We start from the raw sequence: 15,560 nt of genomic DNA, 5'->3' as shown, positions 1-15,560 counted from the left end.
CAGAACCAAGCCAAGAAATCTGACTTCTGAAACAAAAGGAAAAGCAAAAATGTACTGGCTCAGTGTTAGTCTGCTGCTTATTTTCAGTTTTCTATTATTTTAAACTATTCTGGATGACCAAGTTTCACCTGCCTTATGTTTCCAGCAATTTTTCTTTTGGTAGCTGCTGGAAAACAAAACAAAAAGTAGTAACATTTCTTCACCTTACTGGGAAGAGGCCATTTCTTCACTTCAGTCACATCCTACTACCTTCTTTTTCACACAGCGCCTGTGGATTGCTTGAACTTAACCTCTTCTACCACAAGACTTTAAATGAGTTTATTTACTATTAAAGTTTCCAAGAGGGTTCCACCTTACTACCCACCCTTCACTACTTGCCTTTTCAGTTATACCTGTTTTATAAGACAGTAGAATTTCTAGAAAGAACTGATACAGCTAGAAAAACCGAGGCACACAGGATTTCACAAATGCAAGCACATCAAGTGCTCCACAGTCTGTTTCATTTTAATTCAGTATTTCATTTTGCTTAAAACACAAGTCCTGTCTTCCAAATAGTGCCTTTTACACCCTTAAAGCGTTATAGTTACAGCCTGCTACAATGATACCTCTTAACTGCATAAGAAGCAACTTGAAAAATGCTTATGACATCTGCCAAGTACATACAATAATGGCTGTTAATGTCAGCACTGACTCCTGGTTTTTCAAGAGCTAGATGAAGTCACCAAGATGTCCCCTTAAGAAGGCTGCCACCACCTGACAAGCAGCTTTATATGAGAGCTCTGAATGCATCTTTAAATCATTTATTTTATACGGCAACTACTTTAACAGTAGAAGCATTTAGGAACCTTATTTGGTAACTGGAATAAATAAGGAAAAACAAGTGAGAGGGAAGAGGTCCACAGTCTTAAAACAAAAGACTTATTCAAAAGGACTGCTAGCAATCATCGAGCTACTATATGTGAACAAGTAACAGCATTTATTTGTTCTTTCTCACACTCAGCCTTCACGTTACCATTGCCCCTTTTGAGCTTATGGTGGCAATCTTACCCCTGTACTACAAAAACTCCTTGAAACTTTCAACAACAACAACAAAAGCAGATCTCAGAATTAGAAAATCATTTAGCTTGGAAGGGTCACCACTGAACAATCATTTAGGCTGGCCCAGGAACACATGCAATCAGGCTTCAGTATCGCCAAGGATGGAGATTTCACTATCTCTGCAGGCAACCTGTGCAGTGCTTACCTACCTGCACCGAATAAAACCAAAAAGAAACCAATCAAACAAAACCAAACCAACCAGCCAAAAAAACCCCAAACAACTAAAAACACAAAACCAGAAAAACACAGGCAGAAAGCCAGTGAAAAATCAGATAAAAAATTATTACGGTATCTAAATAAAACCAACGTGAAACTAACCTGACGCCATAAAGATTCCGGACAGCCTCATTTCCATCTTCTCCCAGTTGAATGGCTTGAATTTGTAGTAATTTCAAAATAGTTTTTACTAAACCATGTACATTCCTGTTGATAAAGAGAAATACATTACTGTCACTTGTAGTTACATTAGTTGATTCTTCCATAAAAGAAGGAATCCAGGAAGAAAACTGACACTCCAGAATCCTAGAGTTCTCCTTAAGGACTTCCTCACATCTGCCTACACAAGTTGTAAATCCATGTGTCTTTGTTCTCCTTTTCATGTAACGAGCAACACAGGAGAGAGTATAATTAATGCATCAACTAAAACTTTTGATGGTTTGATTCTACCGTATCTTACAACTGTATTTGCTGTTTCCAGCTTAACTGAAACTGGTGCTTTTAACATGCTAAAAACTTATCTCTGAATGCAAGTATATAGGTAAACATCACAAATTTCCACCATTCCACTGTCTAGCAAGCAAAAGCAAGAGAAATCACACTGTCAGAAAAGACACTTGAGACATCTAGTTTGTGCTGACTTTTGATCTCAGGAGCCAAGGACTATAAAAAAAAAAAAATACATACACAGCTACTTTATCTTCCTCCTCCTATCTTGTTTAATTGAACATTCAGGAAAATTTAAGAAACAACAGTATTTCTGAAATTTTGATAGGAATTTCCATATTCTGCTGGAGAGACACTAATGAAATTAATGAAGTCCACCACAAGGGGGGAAAAAAAACCTCTGTGACCATGCAGTAAAAAGCTTAAGTATTCAGCTTACTACTGCTTGGCTGAGCTTACATGGACAAAAGGACAACTATCAAAATTTTGCACTCTTCTTCATAAAGTGCTTTTTCACACCTTTGCAACCAGACCATGCCAGATCCAATACAAGACTCTCAAGAAAATAGCCTGGATTCTATAATGAAACACTTTTTGCAAGGTGAAAATGTAGAAGCAGAGAAGTAGAAAAAGTCATGGTCAATGCTCTGACATTTCATCTAGAACATGTTATACAATTGCATCATCACCCCTTAAAAATCAATTAGACAGTATACTACTAAAAATAAACAAACCATAATTACTCCTCACTTTACTCAAATAACAAGCAGAAAGAGCTAATACAATTTTAAGAGATAGTTGTGCAACAAAAAGTTACTTCTATGACACAGTGCACGATAAGGAAGAAAAAGGAGAATTGGGTGCTGGGTTTTTTTTTTTTCCCTGGGGTTTTGGGATTTTTGTAGGGGTTTTTTTTGGGGGGGGTTGTTGGGGTTTTGTTTGTTTGTTTGTTTGCTTTGGGGGGTTTTGCCTTTTTTTTTCAGTTGTTTGATTCATTGATTGAGACTTTTTCCCTTTTTGCTGCTCCCCCTTCCTTTCTTCCTACCAGGAAAAAAATCTGAGAAATCTATTTTTTCTGCAATTCCAATTCTCCATCAATGAATGGAACACTGCGGGAACTCCTCAGATGACAAGCTGTAAACAAGAAACTACGCAGAATTTACGTAACCCTCTCACAGGACAAACAACCATCATACTCATTTAAGACATGAGAAAACAGATATATTGTTAGTTGTTTGACATACAGTGCAGTATACTCTACAATTCCTAAGTTATGAATTGATATACATACATTTAGACTATGTAATACGTAACACAGAAATCCCTCCGACAATCTTAGAGATTACAATGTTTCACAGGTTTTTAATAGATTGATTTAATTATTTATGCTCATTCTTCATTGAATACAGACCACAGTTTTCCCATCATCTTCCACATAGAAAGCTGGAGACCAATCTTAAAAATGTGTAAAAATGTGCATATGTTTACATGTGTATACATATTTTGTATACATGCATACACACACAAACACATATATAAATACTATGTTCCATGAAGTTTAAACTGTTGGGGCAACAAAGAAAACTGAACATTGGGTCTGAGAGACAGTTATGGTACAACAATGTACCAGAGAGGTAAGAAAAGATTCCCATTTGTAAAATGAACAGATAGCATTAATCTTACAAGAAGTCAACTCAGATAAGCACTCAATATTCACCTCTATCGAAGCAAATTGTCTTCCCTAGCACACAGAATTTGACAGACCTGACAAAATGAAACCCACCAGCTGCACTAAGTCCCTGCAAAATTCACCATAATGGAAGAGAGGCAAGAACACAACATGAGTAGTCTTTGCCAATAAAACATTCACCTATCTCCATTCAGCGTTAAAATATGCTCAGCAGTTCCAAATGCCTGTCCACTGGCTGCTAATTTCATATTTACTTTATTTTTACAGACACAGTGCACACAGCACTGTGAAGACACAGAGCAAACCTGGATGAAAATTTGGCAGGGGGAACAGAATGAAGAACAGCAGGCTATAATTCTACGAGTCAATACAAAAAAAACCCCAGTATCAGCACTGAAGTGAACCAATCTGAGGTTTAGTCAGCTCCTGAGTCTACATACATTTTAAACCCACAAACATCCACAGCAGCTTGGGACTGGGATGGCAGCAGAAAGAAGCTGAAAACTCATAAAATGTTCCTGGGTAATTTAACAGCATGTACTAAGCAATCACTGATATGCGTTGGTTTCACATATGGAAAAGATCTAAGAATGATATAGAAATGCCACATATCCAAGCCCATTCATCATAACTTTGATTTTGTTTTTAAGGTTAACTCAATCCTTAATATCCAATTTTATACTTTTTATTTTCTCAAGTACAAAACTGTATTAGCATTTCATTTCCTTACAAACCACTAATGCTGTAACAAACCCTTAGCTGAACAGGAATTTCACATTTCTTAGTCTGCAAGCCATAGCTAATAAACCTTCCCTCCATTTTACTCCACAGGACTCAGGTTTCCATAGTCTAAGCAGAGGTGCTTTTACTTCTTTGTTAACAATGGAGATTCTTCTCTCAACCCCAAACTGAACTAGTTTTAGTTTTCTAAATTTTCTAATTTGGAGGACAGTGCTTTGCAGAAATTATTCATATTATGTAAATATATTTACAAAACCTTTCCTAGGCATCCATAACCACCTACTGGTTGTTACTGTGTCTACTAAGCGGAGAGACAGTATCATCACAGCAAGATCCTAGCTGTAAACAATCAAGTCACAAGGAAAGAAGCAATCGCTTTAAAAATACCTTGTTTCTTAAGCATTTCACTAGTTTACTCAAACCTAACCTCACCTCTGGCTCAGAGTGACCATTAGAAACCTCAGACTAAAACTGATGATGTCAGGGTTAGAAGAGGTGAAAAACATGTCTTGAACAGCATGCTTCTTGCAACCAGCTGTTGAGCCCACCAGCATAATACATCACAAGTGTAGCACCAACTAGCTGGCTTGGCTAAAACTGACTCCAGCATTCTGTAGGAAGTGAATGAGAAAGCTTAGTGCAGAAATCCAGTTAGCTGCCAAAAATCAGAAGAGAAAAAGATAACCCCAAGGAACTTAGTAAGATTGGTATATCTGAATGGAAACATCTTCCCAATCATCACTTGACTTCCCATTTTAAATTTTGTGTGCAGTGTCTTTTTTCCCCCACACCTACATTCTCTCAGTATCTTCCACAGGCCAGTCTAGCTCAAAACACCATTGTGAGATGCAGACATATTTACAGAATTTTGCAGAGCTAGGTAAACTGATTTCTTCCTCAGAAGACACGGAAATAAAATATAGCGCTCCTTATCCCCACTCACAGTCTTACGGTGACTGTATGTGAGCAACAGTTCTAATTTCAGAGCATTAGTTTGAACAGCTAACAATTTCAGCCAACACATGTAGGATACTGTGAGTTTGTAAGTCAGACCCACAGTGACAAACTGCCAAGATGAAAGCAACAGCCTTTGGCAGAGTAACAGCCCAATGTCAGTCCTTAATGCCACAGCTTATCTGAAGACTTTGTAATTCACAGAACCTTTCTTTTTCCACTGTATTTACAAGGGAAAAGCAATGACTGATAACCAGCTGACAAAAGACACAAGATTAGGCAACCACGCATTACCTTGCTGAGGGAATTAGGTTGAGAGCTCCATGAAGAACATACTCTAGCTCAGCATGTTTCTCTGCAACAAGTGCCACCAACCCCTCAGAGCAGGCTGTTCGCAAGACAACGTTCTCACTGCAGCAGTTCTCCCAAAGTAAGTTCAGAGCAGGAGTCTGAAGGCAAAAGCAGGAGAGAAATGCAATGAGAAAGCTGACACTGATTTTTTTTTTCCACTCATCTTAAACATACTTCTAAATAAAAACTGAAGCCTCAGCACAAGTGACGAAGCTGGGTTACAGGCTCGACACCCAAGCAAGGTTTTCCCAGGACAGCTCCCACTTTCCTGCCTCCTCCTGCCTGTGTCATAAGTAGGGACAGGAGTCTCTCAGAAAAGGGTAAGGCAAACAAATTTCTCAACAATTTTACTTTCTTTAAAAAAAATCAAGATGTAATTGGAAACAACTCAGCAACTACTATGTCAGCTCTGTCTACAGCAAGATGTATTGTGGACAGCTACAGGCAGGCATACAAGGGGCTATCCAAAGGTAAGTTGTCTTTACTCATGATACAAAGTTCTCTTCATTCGTTAGCAAGCACAAAGATTTGGCTGTATCCGATAAAACTGTTGCTTTAGTTTTTATACTAAATTTGTACTCACAGGTTCTTTTGCTGACTTTGTAGCTTCCAAATGGAGAAACAAGGGACATTCTGAAATAACTGAACACTGCAAAATACTCCTGTCTAAGAAGAGTAACTAATGTCTAAGCAGCACAATATTCTACTTCTTAATGTTTCAGAAGGTTTCGCTGTATTTCAGCGTAAAACCTTTATGGGGCAGCATAATGGTAAGAGTCAGCTTGTATCTCAGAATAGAATGTCATTTGGGAACACGATCCTGGACTGTTACAGTAGTTTCTGTTAGAGAAACTACACACCCCCTCAACATTTCCTCACATCAAAACTCAACACTTTCCAGGTTTGAGTTTGCTAGTTGGGGATTATTTTATTTATTTTTTAAGGCTTCAGACTGGGAGGAAAAAACCACAAATGATCTTCTCCTCCTTTCTGTGCAAGTTAGCTTTTGGTGAGGAAAAACGGAAGAACAAATCCTAACTAACACTTCTCCTATGTTGCTGTGACACTTCCAAATGCCGGTATTACATATGCCTAGCTTGCATATATACATATATATGCAAGCTATGCATAGCTTGACTCATCTAAAACAGAAAGTATGCCTTTGCACGATGCTTTCTCTTAAAGAGATATAAGCTCTCCTTAGCTAATGTTAAAAATAACACCAATACAGGTACGTGAAATGCCATAATTTTGAAATTTTTATAGTGATGTTAAACACTTTCCTACTTAAGGGATAATGTCTCACCATATGGCACTTCACTTGCAGTAATGTAAATAAATGCAAATAAAACTCTCTTAAACTGGGCAGAGCTAGGTGTTGGTATTCTGCAGAACTAAGACTTCTGCCATTAAGACTTCTGATGGAAGTGAAACTGCTCTTCTGATCACAGAGACATGCTATTTCTATCTGTCCACCTAGACACATATTGTTAACTACTTAAGTTAACTTCTAGGATTTATTACACAGTGGGGAATCAGAAAACATAGAAAAAAATGTAAGCACACATGGATAGGAGAGGAGATAGAAGTGAAAGAATTTCACAGACCTGGTCAGACGCCTGCCTGATTTTCTCTGAAGAAACATTTTCTTTCAGTACTGCAGCAAGCAGATGACCCACTGCCTAAAAGAGAAAAAGAAATAAAAAGAACATACGCAGATCAAGCATTATTTTTTAATTCTCAAATATGAAGAATTTACACTGCTGTTGCATACAATCATTTCACTTAGGCAGTTTATATATTCCCCTAGCATATCTACTGCCAGAAACACTTTATTTACTTTAAACAAGGCATCTGAAGTTAACAGTATTCCTCATAAAGCTATTCAGTGGCAGAGATCATTAACAAGATCTAAATTTTCAAGGTCCTCCAAAAAAATGCTTCTCAGAACAGCATATATTTGTTCTTTTGAAGTTTAAGAGTAAGCATTTCATTCTATTATGATAAAAGGAACATATGATTTCCTCAAGCTGCTTTTAAAAATGTAAATGTGGACTGAGATACTGGAATACTCTGAAAAGGTTCAAGGTGTTTCAATCCAGGCATTTGTTTCCTGACTAATCTCTAATGCCTTACTCTGTCTCGTTTCTTAATTATCGATACTGATACACAGAAAACCCTCTCTGTGAGAGACAAAGACATCTTTTTACAGTAAGAGGACAAAAATGTTTCAGATTATCACTGTACCCAGAACAGCAGCTGCATTTACTCTACGGTAAGGACAGACGCTTACTTTTGGAAAAAGTAAACTAGGAAGTCAGCCAGAAAAAAAGTAATAGCGACATTCCTGGTTTTTTTAGTGTATAAAAAGACACGAACACATTATTTTAAATGTTTTCACATTCCTTCTCCTTTCAGGATTTATTTACACTTCATTTAGATACTAGTTGCTAAGCTGACATAACAAACAATAGTACTCTTGAGATAACAGTTCTCATTTCCAGGAAAGATGACACTTTAAACCGTCCTCGATTATGAAGATTATGCCTTTCAAAGGTCTGGATATGTATTCTAACACTTTTGACTTAAAAAGACTGGTTCTTATTTGAGAATTTTACTATTCTGAGAACAAAATTAGAAAATGGGACAAAGTCAGATATGTGTATCTGTCTCTCTGCAGTTATCCCATTGCAAAAGCAACAACAGCAACGCGCTTCCCAGGCAGACTAGATCTTTTTAGGGCACTTCAGAAAGTGGATCTTCTATTATTTTTAATTTTTCCTGCTTGTAAGGACATTCAGAAATTAATTCACACCCACATTCTTAAAACATTCTCGTTATACTGGAAAAGAGGCTTATCAATACAGTGGCTTTTGCAGTGAGCTATACAGGAAAGTCAAAACGTAGATTAGTCTAATGCACTCCAAAAACCTCATTTCGAATAGAGTGGTAAATTTTTTTGACCTACAAATCATGTTCAAGTTTCTCACTTTGCTGATCCTTGTCTGTGCAGATTACGTGCTCTGCAGAGCAGATGTCTTGGTCTCAGAAAGAGAAGACATCTGCCATGAAGCTGGATCCTGGCCTGATGACAGTTTGAAGATTACAGCACGCTTTTCAAGGGTCATAGAATATAAATGGAAACTACCAAAACAACCAAAGCACAGCACAAAATCAACCAAAGTGAACCAGTAGCCCTTAATGATGTGCAGCTGTTGCGATGAACCAAGACACTTCAGCAGTACTTGTAGCATGGTGATATTCTTCCACACTGAAGAAAAATAATCTGGTTCAAAGGTGCAAAATCCTACGCTTCGAGGCTAGTAGTGATGTGAACTCATAAGCAGTACAAGACACTTCACTAGACCTTACATGAATCCTAGCATTCAGAGACATGACTTCCTTTCCTAAATGCCAAACTGATCACAAGAGGACTTCTCTGTCTCTCTTTCAGACTTAATTACTGTAAAACACTGTAGACTGAGCTGAACTGAAAAGGCAAGAGAAACACCAGGTTGCACAGACTACATACACATCAACTTATTCCATCAAACAAATGGCTACTTATTTAATCCTGAATTCAAAACAGGAAAAGGAAGAAAACAGCGAATTTACCAATGAGCTTATAGCAAAAGAGAGATATTTTTAATACTGAAATGAGACATGGTCAAAGCAAAGAAGGTACATTGTTTAAACAGAGTCTATTTTTTTCTTTGTGTCCATTAAAAATGCTATGGTAAACACTTCATGCACATGAGAAAATTTCAGGTGATTATGACCAGGAGGCAATGAAAATGTATGACCATGGCTCTGAAAATGTTTGTGTCGCTGATCACAGTGGAGGTGAACACAGTTACTCTTTGATGTCAGATAAGACTACAGTAGTCCATCAGCTCTCATCACACAGGAAGAAAGCAGATCAGTTCTGAAGACAGTTCTGTAAAGTACTGTCAAGTATTTTAACCTCACACATGGTATCTGGTAACTCCCGGCTTCTCTCAAGATCACAGGGTCACTAAAAACCATTTGCTTCACTTAAACCTTCCAGTCACAGAAAGTTCCTGATTTTCTTGCAGAGACTTTACAGTGATGAGCAACTATGTCCAATGTCTGGATTACACAGAGAAGGCAATTAGTATTTGTTTATAACTTAAGAATACCCTACTTCTAGGGCTTTCTGCCTTTGGAACAAACCCCCACCCTCCCCAGCATCTTCTTTATCACCTTTTTACAGGCAGGCAGCAGGCCTTGGAACAAAGGTTTCCACAGACAATTCAATTTGCTTAATGTTTTAAAAAAAAATTACCTGTGATTGAATAACTGCATTAGGAAATTCAAACCGCTTCTTAATGTCATCCAGCATTTTGGCTCTGTCATATGACACCACCTCTCACTCTGCAAAAGAGATTCAAAAATATACTTAGGACTAGGAAAGGAAGTACGCTACTTGCCACAAAAAAATACTATACTTAACAGCAGATATAAACTCTAAAGAGTTTTCTTCCCCCTCCTAAGTCTACCATATCACCTCGCTTTATGGGCTTTAACCCATGAAATGCTGAATACTCACTGGACTTGCACAAAAAGTGGGTGATCGACACTTCTTGTTGCTGGAGCAAAATTAAAGTTCCATAAGGCATAGCATATGTGTAGTCTGAGAGCATTTATTGTTGAGAGCCTTTTAGGGATACCTCATTGCCTTGAAAACTGGACAGCTCAGGAGTGTTCACAGTTTCTAAAACATTTCTAAAATGCAAGATTCTCCACAAATTTTTCTATTATTTCATGCAAAACCAGAAGTAAAACAAATAAAACACCCACCTGTGAGACTGTAAGTTGTAATTGTAGTTGGAATACTTGACAAAAAAACTTTTAATCTGGAATATGCAGGCACCCAGAAATACACAGGAACCTCAAGTATTGTGAAGAGGGAAAAAAAAAAAAAAAATACAGCTTACTTTTAATGCATTGTTATACCATCTATTTTCCACACTTACTTTTTGACAGGTACAAAGAGCAGAAAGTTTTTTATCTCAAATACATACTTAATAGAGTATCTCTTTGTAACTACAATGTCAAATGCTATTATTTCACACTAGTAAAATACAAACATTAAATGCTGTTTCACAGTTCTGCTAATCTATGCATATGATTTCATAGTTAATCATCTGTGCAAAACCAAGTCTTTCATAACACTATAAATTATTTGGAATGCTTACTTTTCTCTCTGCTGACTTTGCCCTGCACAGAAACAGGTCATGGAAGATGACTACTGGCAGTGTTATCAGACTACCATTAACATTTCATTCTTTCGAGAAGAGGTAAAAAGTTCACAGAACACATTCAGCAAATTTAAAATCAGCAAAGAAAGGCTGTAAGAAAGTAGTACCCAGTCAAAGGGTGGTGGCTAATGTTCTTTGAAAGCTTTGAAGAGACACGCTTTCACGTTACATTCATGTTGCCATCTAGAGTCATCTGAATTTCGCAGTTCAAGATTTGAATCAGAAAACAGCTATGAATTGCTAAATGCATTCTTGAGCTGGCATACCTCCCCACGATGCTATTTATTAATTTATATCCCACTTCTCAAAGTGTCATTTCCAGTCTTCCCAATAGCAACCTACATGGAAACATCATACACTTATTTGAGCACTCAGACTGATGACAGAATGAGACAAAGCCAGGAAGAACATGTTTAAGAGAAGCACAGCTGCTGTTGTAGTAACTGCAAAGCCAAAAGATAGTAAAAATAATTTCAGAAAATTCCAAATATGATTTATAAAATGGAACCTAAGCACTCCCTAAATATGGAGATAGTTAAAAAAAAATAAATCCCACAACACAAACACTTCTTAATCCAGCGTCTTGTTTTTTTGGCACTGAAGATATGAAAGCTATCAAGATTACGTCAAGACTTAAGACACTGTGAAAAGAAACAAGTAAAAACAAAAAGGTGAGGGATTTTCCCCCCTTCTTTAGTTTAGATAGTTACGTTAATTTGGAGACCACTTTCCAACAATTAAAAACCTAAGATTCTGAACAACTGTTTTGTTACTTTTAGAAACCATGGTTACTGCACACTCTTGTCAATATGCCAAGCCCCTTCTCTACAAAAGTGTAAGCATCACTACTTCTTGCAGTCCCTTTTCCTCTTTCCCAGGAATGGCACAATTTTCACACAATCTGAAGAACTGGAAAAGCAACAGCAAAATAATGTTTCCTACTCTTAAACTGTCTTTTATGACAAAAAACCAAGGAGGGTCAGGCTCGTGAGAGCTGGCAAGTGTTTACAGCAAGTCTTTACAGCCAAGTTTTACAGCCTTGAAAACAACTGGTAAGCTCTACCATAGCTTACAACACTCCGGAGAGCATTCTGTCTCAAAAAAACACTTAACAGAATCTTCTTTAACCTTGAGATACTTGGTCTAGTGGAAAGTGTCCCTGTCTGTCTCAGTGGGGTTGGAACTAGATGATCTTTAAGGTCCCTTCCAATCCATACCATGATATGATTCTATAATGAACAATTTCCAGCATTCTGTAATTTATTTCCAGGTTGCAGCTGACAGCGATATTATTAGCATTATACAAAATAAAATCTTTGCAAAGAAAGCAGCATCACTCTGACAAAAATCTATCCATCTCCAAAATAAACTCCATGCAAGCAGTTCCTTCTCATTTTTCTGCCTCCAGAAGTAAAAAACAGTACAGGAATACTATGAAAGTAAATAATTATCTTGCAGATTCTTATAGTAGTCCTCTCCTAACATACTGCAAAGGGCCCTGCCAAAATAGCTGGTCTCAGCAAGCATACACTGGCTACTAAACATCCCAAAACTTACTCCTATGTATGTCAGCAGCCTACCTAGCTATAACTAATTACACCTCACTCCTCCAGAGATCTTTTTTATTTGTCTGTCCTAAACTTTATTTTTCCTATTCTCATTGCTGAAGTGGTACTCTACACCATCAACCACACAGAAAAAAAAAAACTCACCTCAGACAAAAACCCAACACACTGTCGTGGTTTAAACCCAGCCACACAGCTCGTTCACTCACTCCCCCCTCTTTCCTTCCCTGCTCCTGGAGGGATGGGAAGGAGAATCGAAAGAATGCAACTACCACGGGTTGAGATAAGAACAGTTTAATAACTAAGGTATAACACAAACCACTACTGCTACCACCAATAATAATAATAATAATGATAAAGGATATAACAAGAGAAGAGAACACAACACCTCACGACCCGTCGACCAATACCTCGCCCCCACCCAGCAGTGAGCCAGCCCTTCCGGGTTACTCCCAGTTACATCCTGGGCATGATGTGCTGTGGTATGGAATACCTCTTTGACTAGTTTGGGGCAGGTGCCCTGTTTCTGTTTCCTCCCGGCTTCCCTTCTTCCCTGGCAGAGCATGAGACTCATAAAGTCCTTGTTCAGGCTAAACATTTCAACAGTAACTAAAAACACTGGTGTTATCAGCACTGTTCTCAGGCCGAAACTCAAAACCACAGCGCTGCACCAGCTACTAGGAAGGAGAAAAAATGACTGCTACTGCTGAACCCAGGACACACACACATACAGGTGTGTGCACAAAAGATAAATTTAAAAAAGGCAAGGTATAGGAAAGAGACGCCTGCTTTCCCAACATACTCAAAGTTAACGGTAAGCATCTGTGGTGGGTTGAACTTGGCTGGCTACCAGGTACACTCCAAGCCACTCTATTACTAGCCCTCCTCAACTGGAAACTGGACAAGAGGAGAAAATATAAAGACAGGCCTACAGGTCAAGGCAAGGACAGACAGAGATCACACTGATTACCATCATGGGCAAAACAGACTCAACTCCAGGAAATTAGTTTAGTTTATTACGAATCAAATTACAGCAGGGTGATGAGAAATAAGAATAAATCTAAAAACAAATTCCCTCTACTCCTTCCTTCCTCCTGTGGTCAATTTCACTCACTCCTAATTTCCCCCCCAGGCAGAGCAGGGGAACAGGTAACGACCTCTGTGGTCATGCCCTTTCTCTGCTCCAACAAGGGGTCCCTCCCACAGGAACCAGCCCTCACAAACTTCTCCAATGCCAGTTCTTCCCATGGGCTGCAGTCCTTCATGAACTGCTGTAGTGTGAGTCCTTTCCATGGGTGCAGTTCTTCAGGAACAGGCTGATCCAGTGTGGGTCCCCCGCAAGGTCACAAGTATTGCAGGAAACCTGCTCCAGCATGGGGTCCTCTCTCCATGAAGCCACACATTCTGCCCAGAGCCTGCTGCAGTGTGGAGTCCTCTCTCCATCGAGCCTGGCAGGAGCCTGCCCCGAACAGTAGCCTGCTGCAGTGTGGGGTCCTCCACAGGCTGCAGGTAGAAATCTGCTCCATTATGGCTCTTCATACACTTCAGCGGAATTTCTGCTTCAGCACCTGCTGCATCTCCTCCCCCTTCTTCTGCACTGATCTTGGTGCTCTACCAAGCTCAGTGATGCGCCTGGCTTTGGACAGAAGTGGGTCTGTCTTGGAGCCAGCTGGCACTAGTTCCATCCAACATGGGAAAAGCTTCTGGCATGTTCTCACAGAAGCCACCCCACACCTACAGCCCTCATACTGTCACAGCCTCGCCACTTAAACCTAATAGAGCATCCTAATGCTAAGAAGCCCAAACATTGCTAACATGACTGAGGCAGACATGGGGTGTGTCCTGGTTACTAGAAGTTGTCATTGCCTCACGTTTTCAGATCCTGTCCATACCACCTTATCAGAAGTAATTACGACAAGGTAAGCTATGGTAAATTAACAGAAAATGATCACTAGAAGCAATGAGATCACATTTCCTACATTAACTGACTTTTGCTCATTGTTCAGGACTCCCAGTTCAAACCGGTGCTCCTTTCAAACCAGCAGTGACACCATCTGCAAACACTCCCTCCCACCGCTTGTGTGTCACAGGTGCAATAATTCAAAACTCCTCAAAATAACCAGGTTTAAAGAAAATAAATTAAAAGCCAACCAACCAAAATCCCCAAAATCAAACACACACACACACACAACTTATTAATGGCAGCAGTTGTTATTTCTCTGCTGGCCTGACGCCGGGCCGCTGTGTCCGCCGCGGTGACATCCCCTGCGAGACTCGCGGCCTGATCCAGTACGGCCACATCGCGGCCGTCGCCGAAGAGGGGCCCCGGGAAGAGAAGGCCGCGGCCCCTCACCGCCCAGGCGCGGCGGGACTTCAGCGCCTCCCTAAGCCTCTGCACTAGCTGCGACGCCGGCGCCGGGCCCACCCGCTCGGCCAGCACAGCCGCCTCCCGCCGACTCGCGTCCTTCAACTCACCTCGCCTCGCCCTGTCCCGTCCTGCCTCGCCGATCAACCCGGCCGGCTCCAAAGACGCACCCGCCCCACTCCCAATGAACACGGAGCGGAACGCCAGCGTGATACCCGGCACCCCAGCGGCGAAGGCGCCTGCGCGGCGAGTGACGCATGCGCGCTGCCCGGCTGGAGGTCGCGGCGGGGCGTGGTGGGGGTCCGGGGTCTCTCGGCGCTAATGCGGGGTTGGGTGCGCGGTTTCGGGAGTCTGCCGTAACCAGACGGGGCTGAGTTACCAGGATGATCCTCTGTGCCGTGCCTGTGTCAGCGCACCGTACGGCCGCCATGGCTCCCGCCGCCCAGGCTGCCTCGCCGAGCCTGCCGGCCGTTCCTCCATCACAGGATTTGGCCGGGTTTCTTGCACTTGTACATAAGGTGCTTTGGGCAGAGGCCTGTATGCAGGATGTGAGGTGTGAATTAGGCTTCTAGTACTGGGCCAGCTTCAGACTGTTCCTTACATCCAAACTGAAATGGCGACTTAAATCCAAAGACTTAAGCAGAAGCATAGAATCACAGAATCTTAGAATGATTTGGGTTGGAAGGGTCTTTAAAGCTCATCTAGTTCCAACTGCCCTGCTATGGGCATGTACTTGCCACTAAACCAAGTTGCTCAAAAGCCCATCCAACCTGACCTTGAGCCCAGGCAGGGATGGGGCAGCCACAGGTTCTCTGGGCAACCTGTGCCAGAGCCTCACAACCCTCATGGTG

At 40.4% G+C, this 15,560-nt stretch overlaps 1 protein-coding gene across 1 annotated transcript in view; it reads right to left on the bottom strand.

Moving 5' to 3' along the window:
* The window catches only part of FOCAD (focadhesin), a 93,609-nt gene extending 78,672 nt beyond the window's left edge, over window positions 1-14,937 (bottom strand). Inside the window, exons 1-6 of the mRNA XM_080638068.1 lie at window positions 14,820-14,937; window positions 10,319-10,409; window positions 9,804-9,892; window positions 7,105-7,179; window positions 5,441-5,595; window positions 1,417-1,521 (exon numbers count right to left, since the gene is read on the bottom strand). Of these exons, the coding sequence (XP_080494194.1) occupies window positions 1,417-1,521; window positions 5,441-5,595; window positions 7,105-7,179; window positions 9,804-9,860 (392 nt within the window). The 5' untranslated portion in view covers window positions 9,861-9,892; window positions 10,319-10,409; window positions 14,820-14,937. The remainder of the gene's footprint in view (window positions 1-1,416; window positions 1,522-5,440; window positions 5,596-7,104; window positions 7,180-9,803; window positions 9,893-10,318; window positions 10,410-14,819) is intronic.
* Between the last annotated feature and the right edge of the window lie 623 nt (window positions 14,938-15,560).

This window comes from Psittacula echo, assembly GCF_963264785.1.
Source record: "Psittacula echo genome assembly, chromosome: Z".
Lineage (NCBI taxonomy): Eukaryota > Metazoa > Chordata > Aves > Psittaciformes > Psittacidae > Psittacula > Psittacula echo.
This window is presented reverse-complemented; position numbering and strand designations above follow the sequence as displayed.